Source organism: Pongo pygmaeus, chromosome 11, assembly GCF_028885625.2.
Source record: "Pongo pygmaeus isolate AG05252 chromosome 11, NHGRI_mPonPyg2-v2.0_pri, whole genome shotgun sequence".
Classification (NCBI taxonomy): Eukaryota; Metazoa; Chordata; class Mammalia; order Primates; family Hominidae; genus Pongo; species Pongo pygmaeus.
The window spans coordinates 114,365,052-114,390,446 of record NC_072384.2 but is presented as its reverse complement, the minus strand read 5'-3'; the positions used below and the strand labels follow the sequence as shown (position 1 = coordinate 114,390,446).

Below are 25,395 nucleotides of genomic sequence, written 5' to 3'. Positions count from 1 at the left end.
TGTTTATTCAAAGATATGCACATGAATAATATGTGAATGAGAAACAACATTATTATCAGGAAAATGCAAATTAAAATCACAATGTTTTACAACTTCACAGCTACTAAGACAACTATAATAATAATCATAATATTTTAAAAACTAGATAATAACAAGTGTTAGCAACAATGTGAAGAAATGGGAATTTCTCATAGATTGCTGGTAGGAATAAAAATGGCACTATGGAAAACAGTTTGGTAGCTCTTTTAAACATTAACCTACAGTCACTGTGGGACCCAGCAATTCAGCTCCTAGTTATATTCCCAACAGTAATGAAAACATATGTCCAACCTAATGCATATGGGGCTTAAAACCTAGATGATGGGTTGATAGGTGCAGCAAACCACAATGACACATGTATATCTATGTAAAAAACCTGCACATTCTATATGTGTATCCCAGAACTTAAAATAGAAATTAAAAGAGAAAACATATGTCCAAACAAAAACTTGTACATAAATATTTCATAATTCATAATAACCAAAAAGTAGAAATGTTTCAAATGAATGGATAGACAAATGTAGTATATCTATATGATACAACAGTATTTGGCAATAAAAATGGATAAACTATTGACACATACTACAACATTGATGAACTTTCAAAATATTATAAAAGAAACCAGTCACCAAAGGTCGCATATTGTATGATTCCATTTATATAAAATGCTCAGAATAGGCAAATCTATAAAATGGAAAGTAGATTAGTGGTTTTAAGGAGCGAAGATCGTGCCACAGCACTACAGCCTGGCAACAGTGAGACTCTGTCTCAAAAAAAAAAAAAAAATTAGGAGTGACTCTTTATGACAGTGGAACTTCTTTTTGGTGTGATAAAAGTGTTCTAACATTGGATTATAGCAATGGTTGCACAATTCTCTGAATGTACTAAAAATACTGAATTGTAAACTTTAAATGAGTAAATTTTGTGGTATGTGTATTATATTTATATCTATCTATGTCCATTGCATGTGCTTTGTTTCCAGACAACATTCATTTAGACATTTATTCTATTTTGCAGTTTCCACAATTCACCATTTTCATTACGTCGCCTTTTCTTCATCATTGCATACAATCTTTTGGTTCATTTAATGAATTGCTTTGAGTACTTTTGCATTTTTTTATGTAAAGGATGCCTTTTTAACCTGATAATTTGGGTCAATTTGTATGGATATGGAATTCTTGAATTATAATTTCTTCCTTCTAAAACTTCTACTTGAAATTTTCTGTTAATATTTTACATAGTAAAAAAATCTGGTAAACTTTATGAAAAATTCATTTCAGAATGCTAATAATTTTAATTTTTTTATTTTTCCTTAAATTGATTTCTTAATTTCATTTTTTAAAAATTTCCAAATTCACCATGATGTATGTGTTCACATGTATGTGTCTCTGTGTGTATAAGGATTTTTACCTTAATTTTTCTAAGTATTCTGGAATACATTTGTTTCCCAAGACCTAAATGTTTCTTTAGCTCTGGGAATTCTTTTTGACATATTACTTTTTTATATACTTTTTCTTCTGTAAGTTTTTATCCTTTTCCTAAATGGCCCTCAACGTATTTACTCTTTACGATTTTCCTTTGGATGTCAAAATATTTTTTGTTTTGCTTGTTTTCAGTATGTTGTTTCTTGTTTTCTCTGAATAGTCAGACACTTTGATTTTTAATTAAAGTAATCTTTATTTCATATTGTTCCCATTTGAAGTATTAAACATATTTTCTAAGTTTTGGGGGAATAAAAATACAGTTTTAAACATCCATTTCTTGAAGAAATATTCACAGAAAGACCTTTATGCTGCTTCTTCGTAGTGTCCTTTTGAACTACTAGTCCTTTTCATCATATATGTAATATTTCTCACTTTTTTCATGCTTAGTAGAAAGCAATTATATGTGTTCTATATCATTTTCTTTGGGAAGGTTTCTACAATTATGTGTTTACCTGTCCAGTTTGTTAGTTTTATTCCAAAAGAGGTGAGGAGATTTTAAGATATCTGGTGATTGAAACTTGTTATTTTAAAATTCTATTTACACATAAGAAATGAGAATAAAGCTACAGCTAACCTTGTCTTTTGACAGGGAGCTTTCTCATTTTGGTAAAGACTTGACACCCACATTTCAGCTATTGGTTATTTCCATGAAGTTCAAATAATCCTTAAAGGGATCTACCATGGACAGTATTCCTTACATTTCTTAGCCATCCATCCACGGTTAGAATGGGTTCCATGATCTATCATTCTATGGTTCCCAAATTAGCATTAGGGGCTGATCTAAGAAAAACTATTCCAGAGCCTACCTTTAATTTAGTTCTGACTCTTTCAAATTTGAGTATGGCCGTGTGTTGGCCCAGTGAGGACTCTTTTCTATGTTCTCTTCCGACAAATTTAATTTTGCATGTGAAGATTTATAAATTGGATAGCCATTATTTTTTAGCATGTACATTTTCAGCATCTTATTTTTCAGTGTTGATCTAATTTTATTATTTTATTTATATGTTTTTATTTTAATAGAAAATATGGAAGACATAGCATTCTATGTATGGTTACAACTGTCTTTTATGACCAAAAATCTCTATAAACCTCTCCTTGTTTTCTGAAGCTTGATGCCCTATCCTCTATTTTCTTTATTAATTACATTTTTATGTATTTCTGCATTCTACCATGCCCTTTAAAATGTGTCCTCCATATCACTATTTCAATTTTCTTCAATATCAGTTACACTCTTCATTTGTTTTCAATGAATTCTTGTATTCTCCTCATATTTAGGTTTCCTTAAATTATCTATAGTCTAAAGATGATTCAAAACAATTTTCTGTAGAGAATCATTGTACCTCCAACTGGTAATCTTTTAGATCATCCCTCAATGATTGTCCATAAGTAATATTCTTAGAATATATTAATTTATCATGAAATCCACTCTATGAAACTTACCATTACAACCATTACAAGGATATTCTTTACAACATCATTTAATTCACCTGCCTATGTTCTTTGATGAGCTCCATCAGTTAAAATCCTTCCTTAGTACCAATATAGCTGTGTGTCTTTGTTTTTAATATTTGGTTTTAGCGAATCTCAAAACATCCTCAGTTATACAAATGAAAATAACTATGTCTTTTGCTTGGCTATTTGAAAGCTTAAATATGAATGTGTGACTCAACATCAGCCAGTGAGTTATTATAGCATGCATTTTGGCATATTCCTGGCTCCATTTATCTCCTCAATGTTTATCCTTTCTTATTTCTTCCAACTTTAATTTATACTCTTTTGTCATATTTTGTTTATCCTTGTAAACTGGTTTAAATCTTTTCTTGAAAGAAGAGAATATAAATAAACCAAATGAAGTGGGAATGAAGCCTGGCTCAGGCATTCTTTTGCCTCTCATTCATATTTTCTCTTTTATGTGCTTTTGTCTTTTGTATATTGTATAACTATTTAAATTGAGAAAAGGATAAATCACGGCAGCCTCTGCTATGTTGTTGTCTTGATCTTGAATGTTTCTCTACTTTTAAGAGATATGTTACTATTATGACTCTGAATCCATGTATATTCTATTACTTTTGCTATTCTTAGATGAATTTTAAAATTTACTTTATAATAATTGACATTTCTATTTGAATGTTTATTTTGTATCATTATGACAACCAAATTTTAAATGCTACAGGCTTTTATAAATATGAAGGAAAGTACATTTTATACTTCCTAAAATTTTCCTCTATTTCCTTACTTAATCAGGATTTACATCATTCCTAAATTATGAAATCCTGAATTTCAAACAGGAGAACTTGACTCCTAAGCCTTGAAGATTTGTATATTGGGGTGGCATTTTAAAAATCTTGCTTTTCAAACTAAAAGTGCTTCAGACGAAAAATATTAATCAATTTATGCTAAATGTATTATTTAAAAAAAAAACAAAAAAACTATGTCAGGCTAGGTGTGATGGCTCACACCTGTAATCCCAACACTTTGGGAGGCCAAGGCAGAAGATCACTTAAGCACAGGAATTCAAGGCCAGCCTGGGCAACATAGAGAGACACTGTCTCTACCTTCAAGGTCCCCCAAAATTAGCAGGGCATGTTGGCATAAGCCTGTGGTCCCAGCTACTCAGAAGGTTAATGTGGGAGGATCACTTGAGCCTGGGAATTTGAGGCTGCAGTGAGCCGTGATCACGCCACTGCACTCCAGTCTGGGCGATAGAGCAAGACCCTGTCTTGAGGGAAAAAAAAAAAAAAAGAAAGAAAAAAGAAAAGAAAAGAGAGAAGGAAGGAGGGAGGGAGGGAGGGAGGAAGGAAGGAAGGAAGGAAGCAAGCAAACTATGGCTGTTCTAAATAATATCTGTAAAATAATCTTAAAGTACAAAGGCAATTTAGAAGCTACTGATGTTAGTACAATGCCCCACACACCTTCTAAACAGCAGACTCCATTGTTAAAGGGCGGTGTGACCTGTGTTCTTATTCCAACTGAAACAATCAAAGAGGAGGAAAGGGCTTAAACATGAGATGTGAGACTGTGCACATGTGCCCCTCAAAAAGCTCATACATGTTATAACAAAACATCTGTAACTATGTGAACAGAAGAAAAGGTCACTTGAAAGTTTGAGGTTTTTTTCCAAATCTCATTTTTCTTAATTCTTAGAAGAATAAAGAAAAATAAAGATACATTTGCAAAGACTGCTGCAGGCCACAGGAACTGGAATCCAAATAAGAAGCATTGATATGTATGAAGCAGACATTGCATGAACCTTTTCTTTGAAATAATGTGACCAGCTTAATTAATTCTAGCTAGAATACATTAACAGTTTATAACAGTTTAATATTCAGGTGAATCCTCCTTCTCACACTGTAGAACTCATGAATAAGAAATATGTGTCAGCTCATGTCACCTAACTACAGATATATGCAGTGAAGGAAGCTGCAGTTACTTCTGATCCTACATTATAGATTTTTCTGTCTTCTGAACAAAGGCTACATTTTGTTCACACGTGTAAGAATTGTACTCACTGAAGTATACTTATTCAGGAAAGATTTGCCAAAGGAGCAGAAAGAAGTCATTTCAATTAATGTTAATTTTAGAAAATAACCTGAATATTCTGCTTCACAATTTCTTACCAGCATGTAGGTTCACAAGCATCTTTGTACATAGTTTCTGTGTGGATTTTATTTTGTCAGACTAAAATGTGCTTTCATACGCCTCGTTATGCAATAAAAATAAAGGCCTAAGTAGGCATGGTAAATAATTTAGGAGTTAAATATTCAGTGAGAATATCTGTCAGTCCTCAATCAAAACGTATTTGCTTTGATCATCAACGTTGAGTACCAAAGACCTCACAATACCAACAAATGTACATTTGAAGGTGAAGGGTTGTGATCTGTTTGACAAAATGTTTTTAATTCATTAGAGATTAGCCATGTTGGATGAGTAAAAAATGCACGTTAAAAAGAACTATTGTAAGCGAGCACGGTGGCTCATGCCTGTAATCCCAGCACTTTGGGAGGCCGAGGTGGGCGGATCATGAGGTCAAGACATCGAGACCATCTGGCCAACAATGGTGAAATGCCATCTCTACTAAAAATACAAAAATTAGCTGGGCGTGGTGGCACGCCTGTAGTCCCAGATACTTGGGAGGCTGAGACAGGAGAATCGCTTGAACCTGGGAGGCGGAGCTTACAGTGAGCCGAGATCACACCACTGCACTCCAGCCTGGTGACAGAGAGAGACTCTATCTCAAAAAAACAAACAAACAAAAAAAGAACTGTTGTAATTAAGTAGTGTCTCTGCTCCTTAAAATGATAAATAACTGTAGACATTATTTTCATTCAATATGAACAATCTTATTGCTCTGTCTTCTAAATAATACATTACTGTTTATAAAAATAAAGTTTCAAAAAGTACTCAGAATTATTTAGTTCACATTCAGTATGGGTGTGCAAACACAAGGTCCAAGAGACCCTATCAAATAATTTAATAACGAAAAGAAGTTCTGAGGGACTATTTAGTTAAGTTCAGGCACTGAGGGAAATATACCTTTTTAAAAAGAGAAGAGTCTTAGAGAAGTAATTTAACTGTTTGAAGCCTTTGGCAAAAAATGTAACAGAAATATATACAGGAATATGTATAAAATACATTTATTTTGAAAAGGGATAAATATTTAAGAATAAATTTTAAGGTAAAATGTGAGGCAGAGAATAAAATAATATGGCATCAGATTAGGGGCTCCATGGAGTATTTTAAAAGAGAGAGACAAATCAGGTGATTGTCACATGGCAGAGGGACAGCAAAGATAAAGAGAACTAGAGCAGAAATGTGAATGCTTAATGACATAGAACAAATTATTCATAAAAGCTAGTGTTGGATTACTCAATAAAAAGATAATGCATATTCCTAAACCACCAGCAAAGCGTCTGCATCAAATTGGGGAGGTGGTTAAAGGCAAAGATAAAAACAAAAACATTAGAGAGTGAGAGAGAGAATTTTTAAAAAGAATTTCGTATTTCAAATACGAGCAAATAGAGTAGCATCAATGGGGTCTTCATGAGGAGAAGTCAGATTTTGATGGGATTTGTTACACACTTCCTTTATTGCTTGTTTTAATTTTTAAATTTTGAATTATATGCAGAAATGCATTTGCGTGTCTGTGTATCTGTGTGTGTGCTTAAGGTCATAAAAACTCACAGTTTGACCCTAATAAGGGGAAAAAAAAAGTGTAGCTATTACACTTTGAGGTTAGACAGGAATATTTCTTAGGAAACTATAGTCTCCAACTCAAATTTGAAGGAAAAACTATAGGTGAATTGCTGGAGAAGAGCCTAGAGGGAAATTAATTCTGAGAAGTTAGCATGAGTAAATAACAGGAATAAATTAGATACTACTGAGAGTCAAAAATAAAAAAATACAGAAATTAACTAGAAAAGGAATACAGCAATTGATCAGCAAAGTCAGGTTAAAGTAATTTTTAGATTAGAGGAAAAATAGGACTGGCAAGACAAGGAAAATAGAACAGTCAAAACGATTTTGAAAGGAAAAGAAAAATTGCCGAAGGAATCACACTATCTGATTTTAAGACTTACTATATGGCTGTAGTAATCAAAACTATATGATATTTGTGCAAGACTGCACATAGATCAGTAGAATAGAATAGAGAACCAGAAACAGACCCACATAGACTACGGATTTTTTCTTTCCTCAAGGGAATTGTTTCTGTGCCTTTCTCAAAAATTAGGCACTTTATTTCTTTTATTTTTGCTTACAAATTTTCATCATATGGTATTGGAAAAATTAGAAATTTATAAGCCAAAAAAAAATGTCCTTGACCTAAAGGACAAAGGATGTATATCCAGACTACACAGGGTACTTTCAACAGAAACTCAACAGTTAAGAAAACAAACAACCCAATTAGAAAATAGGCCAAAAATTAAAGTTACTTCACCAAAAAAGACATATAGATGGCAAGTATGTACGTAATAAGATGTCTAACATTATTAGCCATGGTAGAAATACCAATTAAAACCATTATGAGATACCACCACACGTTAGAATGGAGAAGATAAGAAATACTGATAGTAATAAATGCTGATAAGGATGCAGAGAAACTGGATTTCTCATTATTGCCAATCGTTGTGTAAAATACCACAGACTAGAAAAACAATTTGCACTTTTTAAAATAATGTTAAACATATATTTAACATACAACCCAGGAACTGCATTCATGGACACATATCCTAGAGAAATGAAGACTTATGTTCAAACAAAACCTGTATGTAAATGTTCATTACAGCTTTATCTGTGATATTCCCAAACTGGAAATATTCCAGATATCCTTCCAGGAGTGAATAAATAAACTATGATGTTTATATACAATGGACTATTATTCAGCAATAAAAAGGAAGGAACTATTGATATACCCAATAGTTGAATAAATCTCAAGGGCATTATGCTAAATGAAAAAAAAAAGCAAACTTCAGATGGTCACATACTGTATGATTCTATTAATATAACAATTTCGATTTGACAATGACAGTGATCTAGAACAGATTAGTGGTTGCCAACAGTTAAGAGTAGGGGGGAGAGTATGGTAATTAAGGGGTAACATGTAGGAGTTTTTAAATGGCTGTGGACCAATCTGTATCCTGATTATGGTGTTGGTTGCATTGATTGCTCTAATCTACACATGTGATAAAATTTTGTAGAACTATATGCACACATACCAAAAAAGCTGCATGTAGAAATTGTTGAAATATGAATGAGGTCTGAGCTTGAGTTAATAATATTGTACCAATTTCAAATTTCCTAATTTTGACAATAGGCAACGGTTATGTAAAATATTATCACTGGGAAAATTTGGGTGAAGAGTACTCAGAAACTACCATTTTTAAATTTATTCTTAGTTTTAAACAAATTCAAAATAAAGAGACTTAAAAGAGTACTAAGAATAATCTAAAATATATAGAGCAGAGAAATACAGTTAGCCTAAAATCATTCTAACAATCAATTTGCAAAAATTTACCCAACAGGCTGGGCACGGTGGCTCATGCCTGTAATCTCAGCACTTTGGGAGGCTGAGGCAGGTGGATCACTAGGTCAGGAGTTCAAGACCAGCCTGGCCAATATGGTAAAACCCCAACTCTATTAAAAATACAAAAATTGGCTGGGTGTGGTGGCATGCACCTGTAGTTCCAGCTGCTTGGGAGGCTGATGCAGGAGAATTGCTTGAACCCAGGAGGCAGAGGTTGCAGTGAGCCAAGATGGTACCACTGCACTCCAGCCTGGGTGACAGAGAAAGACTCCATCAAATAAATAAATAAATAAATAAATAAATAAATTTCCCCAACAATCTACGTATAAAAATTAAGACAAAAAGTCAGGTCAACTTTTCTCCTAGAAATGATGTGAAAAGTCGTATTTAAGTACCTAGCTCAACTGAAGAAGCATCAATTCTGTCATATAAAATATGGTAAAAATATAACAATACTACATTTATATTTGCAAGAAAGTGATTATAAGAGAAATAAAGGGCTAGAAAGAAGGTGTATTGTTTGCCAAATGGTTGCTATCTTAGTCAGTTTGGGCTGCTGTAACAAATATATTAGGATCTGGGTGGCTAAAATAATAAACACTTATTTCTCACAGTTCTGGAGGCTGGGAAATCCAAGATTAAGTTGCCATCAGATCTAGTGTTTGGTGAGTGCACACTTCCTGCTTTGCAAATGACTATCTGTGATGGTTAATACTGAGTGTCAACTTGATGGGATTGAAGGATGCAAAGTATTGATCCTGGGTGTGTCTGTGAGGGTGTTGCCAAAAGAGATTAACATTTAAGTCAGTGGGCTGGAGAAGGCAGACCCACCATTAATCTAGTGAGCACCATCTAATCAGCTGCCAGCAAATATAAAGCAGGCAGAAAAACATGAAAAGTCGAGACTGGCCTAGCCTCCCAGCCTACATCTTTCTCCCATGCTGGATGCTTCCTGCCCTCAAACAACTGACTCCACGTTCTTCAGTTTTGAGACTCGGACTGTCTCTCCTTGCTCCTCAAGCTTGCAGACAGTCTATTGTGGGACCTTGTGATTGTGTAAGTTAATATTTAATAAATTCCCATATATATATATACGTATATATATATATACACACACACATATATATACACAAGTGTACATATATACGAAAGATACATATATATACACATAAAAAGATACATATACATATATACACACATACATATATATCCTATTAGTTCTGTCCCTCTAAGATACCCTGACTAATACACTGTCTTATAGTATTTTCACATGGCAGAGAACAAAGAAGAAAGAAGCAAAGTCTCTCATGTCTTGTCTTTTTTTGAGATGGAATTTTGCTCTGTTGCCCAGCCTGGAGGGCAATGACATGATCTCAGCTCACTGCAACATCCACCTCCTGGGTTCAAGCAATTCTCCTGCCTTAGCCTCCCTAGCAGCTGGGATTACAGGTGCACGCCCCCACACACGGCTAATTTATTTTTGTATTTTTAGTAGACATGGGGTTTTGCCATCTCATGTCTCTTTTTATAAAGGCACAACTCCCATTCAAGAGGGCTTCATCCTCATGACCAAATTGCCTCCCAATGGCTCCACCTTCAAATACTATCGCATTGGGAATTTAAGCTTCAATATATGAACTATGGAGGGACACAAACATATAGCCCATAGCACTCCATTCCTAGCCCCCCACAATTCATGTCCTTCTCACAATAAAAATACATTAATTCCATGCCAACAGAAATGTTTTAACTAGTCTCGTATCAAATCTAAAGTTCAAAGCCTTATCTAATCTAAATTATATATGGTTGAATCTTGAGGTAAGATTTATTCTGAGCCAAAATTCCTCTCTCCCTGTGAACGTGTGAAACCACTTTTGTACTTCCAAAATAAAGTGATGGGATAGGCATAGGATAAATATTTCCATTCTGAAATGGAGAAATCAGAAGAAAGAAAGATGTGTCGGGTCTCAAGAAACTCCAAAACCTAGCAAGGCAAACTCTATGAGAGCTTATGCCTCAACAATAATCCTCTTGACTTGATGATGCTCTGCCTCTGGATCCAGTGGGATGGAAATTTTGCCTCTGCAGCACTGCTAGGCCAGAAACACAGGCCCCAGTTGCTCTACCAAGTGGAGGTCATGACTCCATGGCTCAGGGCAGCCTCTGTATGGCCTATTGGAACCAAGAATATTACCCCACCCATTGGTGGGTTCACATATTGGTCTTGCCCTTTAAAGTTGAGATGGAGGCAGCCCTGTCCCCCAGGCCCATGCACTTGGACCTTTGGTGAGAGTGGCAGCCCTGATAAACTCTGAAAATGACTTGAGGGTCGTTCTTCTCTTGTCTTGAAGAATAACATGTGTTTGCAGTTGAATAGCTCTATGGTGCAGTGCTATAAGGTCTAAGAAGTCCAACAACTTTTCTTCATTTTATTCCATTTTGGTGCCAGTATTTCTGTAGTGTATTTCCATCTCTATAACTGGCTTCTGTTGAGATGTCTGATTAGGTTCTTGGATCACACTCATACTAATCTTCTTATCAAATGGTAGCCTTGCCACACCCTTTATGTTCCCTGCAACATGGGTAGGCTAAGAATTTTCCAAATCTCTAAGTTTTGGTTCCCTTTTGCTTAGTGATTCCTTCTCTCTCTTCAATTCCTTTTGCTCATCACACTTTACTATAAACAGTCAGGAGGAACCAAGCTGATCCTTTAAAACTATACATAGAAATTTTTTTTAGCTAAATATCTACAGGCATTGCTTGCAAATTCTACCTTCCATAAAATACTAGAATGTGAATACAATTCACCCAAGTTCCTTGCCACTTTATAACAAAGACTGCCTTTTCTCCATTGTCCAATAACATGTTTCCCAATTTTTGTCTAAGATCACATGAGAATGGCCTTAATTGTCCATATTTCTGCTGACATTACATGATCACTTATATATTCTCTAATAAGATAGAGACCTTTCTAGCTCTCTTCTTTACTTTCTGAGCTCTTACTAGAGTCACATTTAAAAGTCCCCTCATAGCAATATTATCTTCTTTTAGCATGCACCTCAAAATCCTTCCAGACTCTACCCATTACCTACTTCCAAAGACACTTCCACATTTTCAGGTATTTGAAATAGTAGCACTCCACTTATAAGTACCAATTTCTATCGTAGTCAGTTTGGGCTGTTACAACAAAAATACCACAGACGGGGTGATTTAAATAATGAACATTTATTTCTCACAGTTCTGGAGGCCGGGAAATCTAAGATGAGGTGGCCAGAAGATCCAGTGCCTGGTGAAAGCCCACTTTCTGGTTTGCAGATGGCCATCTTCTCATTGTATTTTCACATGGTGGACAACAAAGACAGTAAGGTCTCTTGTCTCTTCCTATATAAGGGCACTAATCTCATTCATGAGGGCTCTACCTTCATGACCTAATTAATTCCCAAAGGCTTCACCTTCAAATATCATCACATGGGAGATTTAGGCTTTAACGTATGAGTTTTGGAGGGACACAAGCACTTAGTTCATAGCATTTGCCATTATTTCTTTTCCTATATGCACGCTTTTGAGTATTCCCCTCCCACATGAACTCTAATATTGGCCATGTGACTTGCTTTGGTCAATGATATAATAGTAAGTAAAGGTTTAAAGGAGTTCTTGTTAATCAGAGCTTGCTTTTTCTTGCTGCTGGACCATTTCTGCCACTATGTGGAAAATGCGATATCACATAGAAACTTTCCCCAGCTGTCCCAACTGAAGCTTCAAACATGTGTGACTATTCCAGACTACCCAGCTCCAAGTAAGTCAATACAGAAGAAATACCCAGCCAACACCCAGAGAAAAGGGAAATATAAATCATTGATGGATTTGATGGTGGAAGAATAAAAATAAATGTTCTTCTGATTTCTTCCATTTGCTCAGTGAAATAAAAATCCATGTTGTCACTCAGAGAAAAAGTGAGTGGGGAGAGTGTTAAGGATTTGAATATGGAGGAGAAAGGTATGAAATACTCATCTCATATTGTAGAAAGTTAATTGATAGAGAAAATTCAGTTGAATTCAACTTGTGAGCTGAGGTTATAAACATGAAATGAAACAGGTCAGCTTGATTCTGATTTTTTTCCATAGCTATGCTCAGCTGAACAGATGTAGGCAAAGCAGGCAAAGAATTGGGTTTAGCCAGAGTTGGGGTTTTGACAGGCAAGAAATGTGGAAGAAGAGAGGGGCAGGAAATTGAAACTCTGTGAGGAAGACCTTGGCATTTATTCAGGGGAAGAAGGAAAGAAGAGGAAGGCTATTATCAAGGGCAAAAAAATGGTGTAAACAATTATTAATATCGCTGATATCAAAGAATTGTTGCAGTGAGTGATTAGAATATACAAGCTGGAGAGAGAAGAAATGGTGCTCACAGAGTAGAAAACCTAAAATCAAGACTTGAAAGTTGTTGGAAACAAGGGAGGAAGGAACTGTGAGGCTAGTGTGTTGGCTGGACTTTCTGCTTGGATTCAATATCCACATTGCAAACAAGGATGACAGCAAGTCAAGCGCTATATTATTCAAAATACGATGAGAGTGATGAAGAGGCCAGTATATGAATAAAATGGAAAGGAAGCTAGTGGTATAGTCACAAAACATGTACTTATAAGAAGCTGTAATTTTTTGGGAGGAGAGAGGAAGTAAAGTGGTCTAGAAGTAAGTGAAGAGCAGGAGGGAACGTAAGTTATTAGTTAAGATATTAATTCAACAAATGTTTACTACTTTCCCAGTATGTTCCAAGCTCATTGTTTTGCCTACTAGAAACGCATTAGTGCAGATCCAGTGGTAGGTGAAATTTTACGTCAAGATCCCAAGAACAATCTATCTCTCTCTATGTATGCGTATGTGTGTGTTTGTGTGTGTGTCAATTAATATATATGTATGCAAAATTCTAAAATAAATTATATTTATGTACCTCAGTGATAGCGTCTACATGCTTAACATTCATTATGAGTTATAAATCTCCAGAGGAGGATTAAAAAGAAGGAGTTACAGGCTCAATTAGAAAAGGAAATTGATATTCTCAGGGGATGGATAGCCAGTATAAGCAAGAAGATAAATTGTATGTTGAAGGGATTGAGGATATAGAATATTTTGTTGATGACAGGTATTTAATTCCAAACCATACAGTGGAAGGACATCAGAGGTAAGTGAGAGATAGAGTCTGACTGGTGGATATATGAACAATATCTAGAATATAATGGCTGGCATTTTTGTGGTGACCCACATAAATAAGGATGTTAATTTAACGAGATTAATCCCAGTGGCCTCAAGAGAAGGTGAACAATCATTTTCAATTTAGGGATTGGTTCCTCAGTGGTTTGTAAGAATATGAACATAGATAATGAGAATCATTATAATTCAGGTAATGAAGAGATCATTTGTTGTTAGCGATATCACTGAAAGCCTCAAGTCAAACACAATGTAGCCTGTTTATAAATAAGTTAGGAGGAAATAAGAGTTAGTGGTAAGAAGTTATTGCATATATAATTTATATGTGTTTGTTAATTAAAATGTTATTTGTATAAGAGATTTACAATTCATAAAGATTAGGAACATAGGTAGTATTATTGGGGTGCAGATACATAATTTATGATTATAGTTTTGCATAGACATATGCTATATTAATTTATGTATGTAAAGTAGTGAAGTTAATTTATTCTGGAGATACTGGCATTAATATTTTCAAAAAAGTGCATTTGATTTGTGGCCAGAAGCAGGTGGCTCATACCTGTAATTCCCTCTACTCTAGAGAATAAGGCAGGAGGATCAATTGGGGCCAGCGATTGGACACCAGCTTGGGCAACATAAGGAGAACGCTATTCCTAAAAAATAAAAATAAATATATAATTACCCAGATGTAGTTGTGCCTGCCTGTAATCTCAGCTACTCAGAAGGCTGAGGCAGGAGGATTGCTTGAGACCAAGAGTTCCAGGCTACAGTGAGCTATGATTGTACCACTCCAGCCCAGGCAACACAGCAACATGCCATCTCTAAAAAAACTTTTTAAAAATTTTCACAAAATAGCTAGAAAAATATACAATGAAATAAATTATATGTCACCTCTAAAATTGGAATATTAGAGGTTTTCATAAACTTGTCAGATATTTTGGCACAGCTAATTTTAAAAAGTTAAATGCCAACTTTTTTAATGGTAGTTATGGCTGTTATATAATTATATGTTTTGTGTTTCTAGTTTAAAATTTTGTACCTTTTCAAATGCATATTTATATAATTACCATAAATTTTCAACAGTACGTGTATGCCTTGAATTTGTAGATAAGAAATTTTACTAGGACATGTATTGAAACGAAATACAAAAGATAACTATGTCACTCCACATCTTCAACATTAAAGAAGAAAACACTATTTTTGGATCCCTCTGAATTTGTCTGCATATATAAGACATAATTTTTACTACCCAGAGATAAAAATTTTGAACATAAACAGGTTGAGATACAGCACATCTTTGTATATTATTTCTATTTGTTATTGCTTGAATAGCATTTTATATTGATTCTTGCTAATGTATACTTTTCTAAAATTCACTATTTTCTTCCTTACTTAAAACAAAAAGCAAACTGACGTAATAACGCCAAAATAAATTGAAATAAAACCATCACAGGAAAGTTTGCTCTTCATGTGAAAACCACTTCAAATGATCTTAATTGGGTGGTTTATGTGTGACAGGTACCTGAAAATAATCCTAACGCAAGTGAAAATAAAAATCATCTTTGTAAACATAAGAAGGCTCGGCACCATTTTTAAGGTTCACCTCATTGGAGGTTTATTACTCTGAAGGTTTTTAATTCTTTCCATTAAAAGAGAACTAGGATTCATTCATGACATCTGAGAAAGACAGTCACTCTCAGTGACACCCCCTTGTCATCTCTAGCGGAAAGGAATTAATCTTTTGATCAATGACCAAGTCAGGGAGCTTGTCTAATGATTTATAAGGCACTGGTAACCAGTGACACTTTTTTCTATAATGTGAGCTCCACAGGGGCAAGGGTCTGGACCATTCCATTCAGTGCTATATCCCCAGCCCCAGGTATATGACTTGGTACATAGTTGGTAAATATTAGATAAATAAATAATCAGTTTCTAAGTAGGAGTGATTTTTAGTAATTAGTTGTCAAATCTAGTGAAGGATAAAAGAAAGTATGGAAAAAATCAGGAAGGGATATTTTTCTAGAAGGTGGAATTCTGCTGGAGGTATTGCTTCCCTCACGGCTCGTTCTAGATTGTGTGGAGACCAAAGATTATTCCATGGCTCCTTGACTGAAGATGGTATGGTCTTTTTACCCAGAACACAAGTTAACAAGTTCTGTTCTCTTTGATAAGTGTTAGGATTTGGCATAAACTCATGTCAGACAATGGGAGGTAACATTACTTAAATTTTCTATCAAAATTATATTTTCTAGTCCTTTAAGAGAAAAAAAAAAAACCTCATCTTTATTATCTAAATAGAAATGATTTTCCATATAACAGTATAGTTTAACAATAAGAAAATATTTAGTTTAATGCTGCCAAAATTGTATTGCTTGCCATTTTTTATGTTTAGTAACCAGTTTACTTCTTTTATTTTGATTTGATGTCCTTGGACATTTGATTTGTTTCCACAGTAATTGAATCAAATCTTAAATTTTTATTTAAATTAAAACAATTTTAATAATTCCAAAAACAATGTTTCAGGGATATAATAATAGTGTTTGTTGTCTGAAATAAATGGTTTTAAAACAAGCTTGGTTTTGGAGTCATAGAAAACACATAAATAAATATTTTGATTGAGATTTAAAATATTTAAGATAGTCAAATAATTACAGTTTTTGCCACTTTAAAATTAATTTTGAGCTGAATAAACTCACTTCATCAATACAAATAAGTATATATACATAAATGTGTGAGAATACACACACACGCATGCATACATGTACAATTAAATCTTAAATATAAAACAAACGTGATTTTCGTTGTTTAACCTCAGATGGACTATGGCTACATATCATTTTATTTTACCATACATTAGTGTAGAAACATACTAAACCCTTTTAGTCATCAGCATTGAGGAAGACTAAGACTTACGCATTGACCAGATTATTTTGTGTAGAGTTGGAGAAAAGGTGTTGCATATTTTACATGGTAAAGTCCTTGCTTTGATTGGCAGTAATAAAGCAGAAATGTATCATGTTATAAAATATATACATATTCGCTTTTATTGGAATATCTTTAGTTTCATTTATACTCATTCTAATTATTTCTAATAAATAGCTTTTTTGGTGTATGAGATAACAAACATGCTGTGTACATTATACAGCATGTTAGATCCAAATTATACAATTCATTGATATGTAATAGCATTTGCTGTAGAAAGGAATAGGGATGAATTTTAAAATCCTAATGACATTTACCTTTTTTATTATTGATCCATGTATATTGGTATCAAAGAACATTCACATCAAGTTTATTGCAGTGGACACTTGCTTGAGCCATTCTTCACACATACACACAAAGCCATATTGAATGTGAGAGAGATTCTCAATTTTTCAATCATGACATAACTTGCTAAATGAAATCTGAACTTTAGCTTTAATTCAATTTTCTTCATAAGGTAGATATTTCTTGAATAGTGCTTATTAATTATGTGCTTTTGGGGGGGGGAAGGAAAATGAAAAAAAATACATGCTATATTCTGTTTTCTTCACTTTTTGTGCTTATTTATGTGTCTATGCTCCGTAATACTCAGACATCATTTCAAACCCATATGTCAAGGGGGAACAATTCATTTGAATGTACTTGAAAATCCAAGAATATATAATAATTAATTATCCTGGTGTAACAGGAGAAATTGATCACAAGAGGTCAATTTAAGTATCTTACCACTTCTTATACTGTAACATAATTATATTTCAAGCATTACTTTGGCAGTCTATTAATATATACCTTGGGTGCCCTTTCAAGTATAAGAAGGCAAAGTGGGGATCTTTGCAATATAAGACAGGTATTAATGTACCAATAATCCATGCCCTTGAGTCTTAATACTTCTTCTTACATTATCGTGTTTTAAACCCATTAATATTATACAATATATCCTCCTTTGCTAGCATAGCCAACTTTGTGAATGAAACATAAAGAACATAAAATATACTAATGGAACATTTTGTGTTATAAATACTAAACTCCATTGTATTACTAGTTTGGTGCTATCTTATCATTATTGGTTTTGTAATAAGAAAATTTATTTAATTTTAGAGTCGACTTTCATGCATTATTTGCCTTCCCCTTCAAAATAATAGTATATATCATCAACAGAAGGTAATTCATCATAACAATCTTGACATTTCACATTTCCTCTTTCTTAATTTATCTGTTTTCTTTACAAATAGACTTCTGTTTCTGTCATCTCATCCAGTACAGGGGTTATGATTGGCTACAGAATTATTAAAATAAAAAGGAAGGGATGCTAGGAAGTGGGCAGAAGGGAAACATTCCATTTTCTTGAACGGAAATGTTAGATGAACAATGAGAAGGCATTCCTCATTCTGTCATGGCTTCTGGATCACCAGTTGATACACCTGGTTGGAAAACCCTTTTATAATGTTTATATTAGTGTCCCAGTATAAGGAGAATGAGCCTTTGCCTTTCAGGTGTATGAAAATGTAACAGGTCATTTGTTTCGTCTTTCTCTCACAATTCACAGTACTTCAGAAACTCCTGTTGTCTTTATCTTTCAAATCTATCCAGAATACAATTTTTGACTTTCACTATTCTCATGGCTGAAACCTTCTACATCTTTGGCCTGGATTGTTACAATAGTTCCCCAATTGGTCTTTCCGCTTTTACCTGCTTTTAAGCTTTCACCCCACCTCTGCCACCATCTAATCTCTAAACAGTAGCCAGAGTCATCTTATCAGAGTGTAAAACAGATTGAGACTCTTCTGCTCAAAACCCTCGAATGGCTTCCCATTTCATTGAGAATAAAGGTCAAAGTAATTGACAGGGGTTATAAGGCCCTCTGTTATATGTACATACTCATTTAACTGCTTTACCCCTACCATTCTCTCATCTGCTCACTTTATTCCAGTCATGCTGGCCTCTTTGCTGCTTAGCAGTCACATGGGTCATGCTACCACCATATGAAAGCTTCCTGATCAGAAGAGCTTGGAATATTCTCTTCCCAAGTATCTGCTTGGCTTGCTGCTTCACCTTATTCAGGTTATCCAAATGTCAACTTTATAACAAGGATTTTCTCAACCTTCCTGTTTAAAATTGCAACCCTTTTCAATGCCTGCTATCCCTTTTCACCTTCTGTGCTCTAGTGTTCCTCTACAAAATTTGTCATCTCTAAATATTATATGTAATTATTATCATTTTTCATTTGGCTTATTTTCTGCCTCCCGAAAGAATGCCATCGACATAAAGGCAGAAGTTTTTGTCTATTTTACTCACTATTATAGCTTAGTAACTAGAATAAGGCATAGAACGAAGTAAGTGCTCAATGCATATTTGTTGGATCTATAAGCAAATAAATAAACCTGTGAGGTCAACCATGTGGAAGGCACTATTTTTATTCCATTGGCTTAACTACAATGAGCAAAACTCATTCCTATCAGTAAATGTGGTCAATGCTAACATAAAATTTAAATTCTTGGTGTTTTTCATTATTTCAGTGAAATCATCATTATTGAAACGGTGTCCTACTAATGGAGACACAGTTGCATATTTTTAAAATTTATAACTCGTCTTACAAGCATTACCTCCATGCATACTAATCATTCAACTTACATATGTTGCTACTGGCAAGCAGGACTTCATGGACTCCAACAGCATCGCAATAGACAAAAAAGATGGGAAGAAAGAAGGGGCAAGGGAAGAAAAAAGAGGGAGTAGACTAGCCATCTGTTATCAGCACAAAATTTCCATTACTACTCCTTCAAATAATTTGAGAACACTTCAGAGCTTGTCTTGGTTGCCTTAATAATATGTCATGAGGGAAAAACATATCACCTGAAAAATATTCATGAGTGCCTACAGTGGACTAGGTAAGCAAAAATACTGTGACAAATATACTGGAAATATAATATCTCAAACCAAATAGAAGTGTCTTTTTTTTTTTTTTGAGATGGAGTCTCACTCTGTTGCCCAGGCTGGAGTGCAGTGGCGCGATCACAGCTCACTGCAAGCTCCGCCCACCAGGTTCACGCCATTCTCCTGCCTCAGCCTCCCAAGTAGCTGGGACTACAGGCGCCCACCACCATGCCCAGGTAATTTTTTGTATTTTTAGTAAAGACAGGGTTTCACCGTGTTAGCCAGGATGGGCTCGATCTCCTGACCTTGTGATCGGCCTACCTCAGCCTCCCAAACTGCTGGGATTACAGGCGTGAGCCACAGCACCCGGCCTGGAAGTGTATTTTCTTATTGCTGGAGAGTCCAGAGAATGTTGCAGGCTAACTGAAGTTACAAAACAGGGGTGGCTTTACTTCAAGCAGCTTGACAATTGTTCTTTCAGTTTCAATAATAGGCTTCTAAGATTATTGTGGTCATTGTCATTGGTATTCCATTCCACCACAAGGAGGGAAGAATGAGGAAATAGTGCCTGCTACTTTAACTAATATTCTATTGTATAGAACTTAGTGACATAGACATACTTAACTAATTGAGGCTACTAAATATCATTTAGATATACAGCCAAGTGTGCAACTAATATGGAAGAAGGACAAAGTGGATTCTAGTGAAAAGCTAACAGTCTCTGCCACAGTTTGGCCTTTGTCTCAACAAATATCTGTGTCATCCTTTCTTCCACACTTAGAATATTCACTGACTTTCTTCTCTCCACAACCAAAAAAAGAAACATCCCCAGATCTCTTCTTCAGTTACTGCGTGTCTCACAGTTCATGATCTGTGGCTGACACACAATCTCCATCATTTGGTTCAGCAGGGTCACTTGCATTATGGTAACCAACAAAACAAAATACAAGTTTTCTGCTTCCCACCACCATCACCACCATGAACTCAATGGACAATTGTGAAGTAAGGACAGAATAACTGCAGTATAAACTGTAATACAGAAAATAGAAACTTGGGAATCATACAAGCATCACTAGTCCAAATAGTGAAAAAACTAGGCAGGCATCATGAGGAACTTTGCCGTGGTACTGAAGAAAGTTCCTTGATTGGACCATGGCTGTCCCCAAGAGGAGCACCTCTCCCCATTGTTCTTTGTAGCTTCCAGCTTAGTTCCATTGTAGTTCCTTCTTGTTCATTATCCTCTGTGGCCATATTGAGATTGGTGCTATGGTCTCTGCCTTCCTTCTGAACTGTGCAAAAATACAAGTCCACTTTTTTTTGGATGCAAGTTTGGGGCTCTGAGGACTGTTTCACTGTTGAAGAGTCAACAGGATTTAAGGATAGGCTCATAGTTTCCTTGTCAATACAATTCTCTCAAAAACTTGGTAGGTTTCTAATATAGTTGCTTCCAGGCAATGCAATGCCACACTAACCACAAATTAAAGTAAACATATGTTCTTAAACCTTCTTTATTTTCCTCTTCCCATGTAATTACAAGAGTATCAGACACAATACACTTAGAAATAAAGGCCACAGATTTATCTCCCAACATTAGGGATCAAGAAGCTGTTGAATTTTACAAGTCCCTCTGTTTCCTACTATCCTTGGTACAAACCACCCAATTCTTGTCTGTGTAACACCTTGTTAAAACAGCTGGAATAGCAACATTCAGTAACATTTTGGCTGTTTCCGATCCCTTCTCCTTCAAGCTACAAGCTAAGCAGGCACATGGTCTGCCTTCCAAATATCAGAGTAACAGTGTGATATAACTGCTCAGCCAAATACCCAGCTACCTTGGAAGAAAAGCACCCAGGAGTCAACTAGAATACCTGATCTGATATTATAAATATAAATGGTAGATGCATTGCATACTCCCTTATTGCTTCAAAATTGTTGCATTTTAAATTACTTGTAATCTCATTGAAGGCAATGGTTGAGTATGAGAATTGTCTTAGATCTATAACACAGACCAACACTGTTAAGTCATTTCATGAATACTTATTGATTAATGTTATGCACAAATGCCTCTAAATGCCTCTGAAGAAATACAAATTATTTTTTATAGCTGAGATATTTTCTGATTTTTCTACCCCATTTTCATCATTTTATTGATTTGTGTAGGATAAGACAGCATAATTATATTATAGTTTAAATGTGGATGGGTCAGGGAGAATATTTAGAATACTTTTGCCATATTTACTTGTTGATTCACTCTTTATTCATTTATGTGAGTAAACCACCATGTGCCAAGCACTCTCTGGGTTACACTGGTATGTGTGTGTGGGTGTGTGTGTGTGTGTGTTTTCAAATGACCACTGAGTGAAATACATAACAATTTATATACCTGATCATTCAGAAGATAATAAAAAAGCTACTGTTAATTATTCACAGAAACCTTGTAGAGTATGGAATTATTCAGACTGAGTGTCATAGATAATTGTTCATAGATTCTGATTAGCATTCAGTAAATATGAATCTTGATCTGAAATTTTCTATATTGTTGATGCTTCACAGTGATCCAACTTTTTGGTGAGGAACTAAATGGATGGTCTTACCAAGTATTGTCCAATTCAGAAAAAGTTGCAGAGCTAGAGATAGAACACCAATCAAGGCTGTTCAAGACTGAGCCAGAAGCTTGAAGGAAAGGATGGGTGTGAAAAGAGAAGAATGCATTCTAAACTCTTTCTTCTCTGTTGACTAATACTGTCCACCAATATAAATTTGTTATTTATTAAGAACTATGCAGCATGGCCATGTGCAGTGGTTCACGCCTGTAACCCCAGCACTCTGGGAGGCTGAGGTGGGCGGATCACCTGAGCTTAGAAGTTTGAGACCAGCCTGGCCAACATGGTGAAACCCTGTCTCTACTAAAAACACAAAAATTAGCCGGGTGTGGTGGCACATGCCTGTAGTCCCAGCTACTCGGGAGGCTGAGGCAGGATAATTGCTTGAATCCAGAAAGCAGAAGTTGCAGAGCAGTGAACTGAGATTGTGCCACTGCACTCTAGCCTGGGTGACAGAACAAGACTTGGTGTGTATATATATATATATATATATATATATATATATATATATAAATATATTTATTTATACAGCATCAAGCCGAGAATATATGACACAGCATAGCATAGCTCCACCACCATCCATCTTACCAAGGTAAATAATCTCTTGCCTTAAGTAACTAAGCCAGTTCAAATAATCTATGAAATTTTGAAGCAAGACACTAGTTTTAGACATATCTATATAGTATTGATCTGAGAGTAATTATAAATTAGAGCTTGGTACTTTGATTGTGACTCTGAAAGGTATATCAATAGCCACTATAGAAACAATCAGTTTCTACTTTATTTGTCAATACTTATCCACTACCTCAACGCCAAAATTAGTACAATTTTTTTTTGTCCTTGATGATGAAAGTGAACTCTTGACAGTGATGGGAAACTTGAAGTTTAAAGAATTTTGGCATCAATCAGAAGCAATTTTGATCTGTTATATCAAGATTTATTGGGCACCAATGGAAAGTCAGTATTTAGATACCAGGGTTATAGAGAAAAGTTGTCAAGTCAAAGTGTTTGAAATCATTCCAAGTAGGGCTGAGACTACCGAGTTTTTTAACCATAGTTTGCTTTTAAACACCCTGGGTAGTTAAGAGTTCTAAAGACGTATTACATTTAGATTACAAATAGATCACTGTTTTCTATTACAATCCTCAACCAAGTCAAAAGTGATACAAAATTCAAATTAAATACTAGTGTTAAAATTCCATTAATCTATTATAAGAAATATTTATGAAATCCAACACACATTATAGAAATATAATAAAGAATTATACATGATTGGATATTCCAGATAAATAGTAAGTACCCATCTGAGAATTAAAAGCTATCTGAAATTGTCACTATTTCAGATAGACATAGGTCTAAAATATGTTATTCACAGTCATGTTTTTCCCTATGGAGCAGGCTAATTTTATTTAGCTACAGCTTTATAACTCAGGTGGATTACGCTCCTTATCCACTAATGCCCCGGATCTTTCAAGGACTTGTCAGGAAACGGAACTTGCACCTATCATTGTAACAATAATAATTTCATATACAGGATGGTAAAAACTGAATAAAGTTGCTAACTAAGTAACTAAAAAAGGGAAAAGAGAACAGTAAAATATCATGGAGATAACAACTTCAAGAAAGAGCTACCACCTCAGGACTGAGCGAACACAGCGAATAAGGTAGAATATTAAAACTCAGACCCTTGAAGGGAGGACTTTCAAATTGGAACCTCAGCCCTCTGAGGAGAGGGCACTTCTCTGCTGTTATGGGTGTTCCTCTGATTGGATGGAGGCCTTTCCAGAGCTAGGACCACAGACTACTGAGAAAGTTTGATGGATGATATATAACCCCGTAGCTGAAGGAATTAGCGTATTTGATAGTAGCTAAATTTACTTCTCTGTATCATATTTGCAAACCTAACAGAACGTAATGAACACCCAAAAATATATGGGTGATAGTAATTTCAATATTTTAAACATAACGAATTTGTCTATCTTGAATTAAAATCAAAACATAAAACTTCCAAATCCACATGATATGTATAGGATTTTACATACAATACAGTATACTATTTCCTACAATTTATGAATTAACAAGAAACATTTAATCAAGAATATCACGACATAACAAATTAAGCATAAAGAAAATAATTATTTCTGTTATATTTACGTTCGTTGAACTATTAAATTTAATAGTACAGAGTGATAACAAGCCCATGGAAAGCAGAACTAAAAATCCAACTCTTTAAAAGAAGTATTTGTTTCTATCCTGCTTAAAACAAACAGCTTTCCAATGAAGCAATTCTAATCTTATTACACAGGCTTGATCTTGATACTTACATTTAGAAAGAAATTATTATATCAACAAAGATTAATGGAGTTAGAAATGGATTTCACAAAGATTATTTAAGTAGCTCTCTATAATCTTATCAACTAACAGTTTCTTTTAATGTTTCCCTGGGTAGCATCAAGGAAAAAAAAAAGAACTTTACCCACGTATATGTATCAACACAGAGGATTAATCATGTTTAAAGTACTTCTTACCTATTAACATCCCAGATTTTGCTAGTTTTATCCAGTGAGGAAGAAGCCACAAAATTGCCGCAGGAGTGCCACGTGCAGGACCATACTGCGTGGCTGTGTCCTTCAAAGGTCAAAATGCAATCGCCTTTACATAGATCCCATAATTTAACTGTAGTGTCACCACTTGAAGTAGCCAATTTGTCGCCACTATTTGCAAAAACATAAAAAGACAGCTTGTTTAAAATGTAACATAATTAAGTTTTATGAATACTGCATTCTATGAGTAATTTGTGTGTATGTGTATGCATCTGATTTATTTTTACTTGCAGTGGCATATCTAAATGACTAAATATTATTATCTTATTTGGGTATACACAATTGCTAACTTGAATTGCTTAGTAATTCAAGCTGAAGAGAGAAACTGCTGCCGTGCAGTTTCTAGATTAATTCTTCTAGATTCTTCTAGATTTATTCACTAAATTAGTGTTTTTGTTATCATGTGTTTGTTTGGTTCAGCATTGTATATATTAGGCTCTGTGGATAATCGGGCTTCAGAACAATAAAGATTCAGACATGGGCTAAATCAGTTTCAAAAACATAATACAATATGAAACAGTAAGTCAGCATTGCTTATGTTTAGATTAATTAAATGCTTCAGGAGTGCAGTTTGGATGAAGGAAG

The 25,395-nt window shown here is 34.8% G+C and overlaps 1 protein-coding gene across 4 annotated transcripts in view; it reads right to left on the bottom strand.

Moving 5' to 3' along the window:
- The window catches only part of SPAG16 (sperm associated antigen 16), a 1,161,609-nt gene that overhangs the window by 458,567 nt on the left and 677,647 nt on the right, over positions 1–25,395 (bottom strand). For 3 of the 4 annotated variants that reach the window (XM_054478489.2, XM_054478490.2, XM_054478492.1), the window contains one exon: positions 24,736–24,921. The exons of the other annotated variant lie outside the window; for it this stretch is intronic. In XM_054478489.2, the coding sequence (XP_054334464.1) occupies positions 24,736–24,921 (186 nt within the window). The remainder of the gene's footprint in view (positions 1–24,735; positions 24,922–25,395) is intronic. 4 annotated transcript variants of the gene reach the window in all.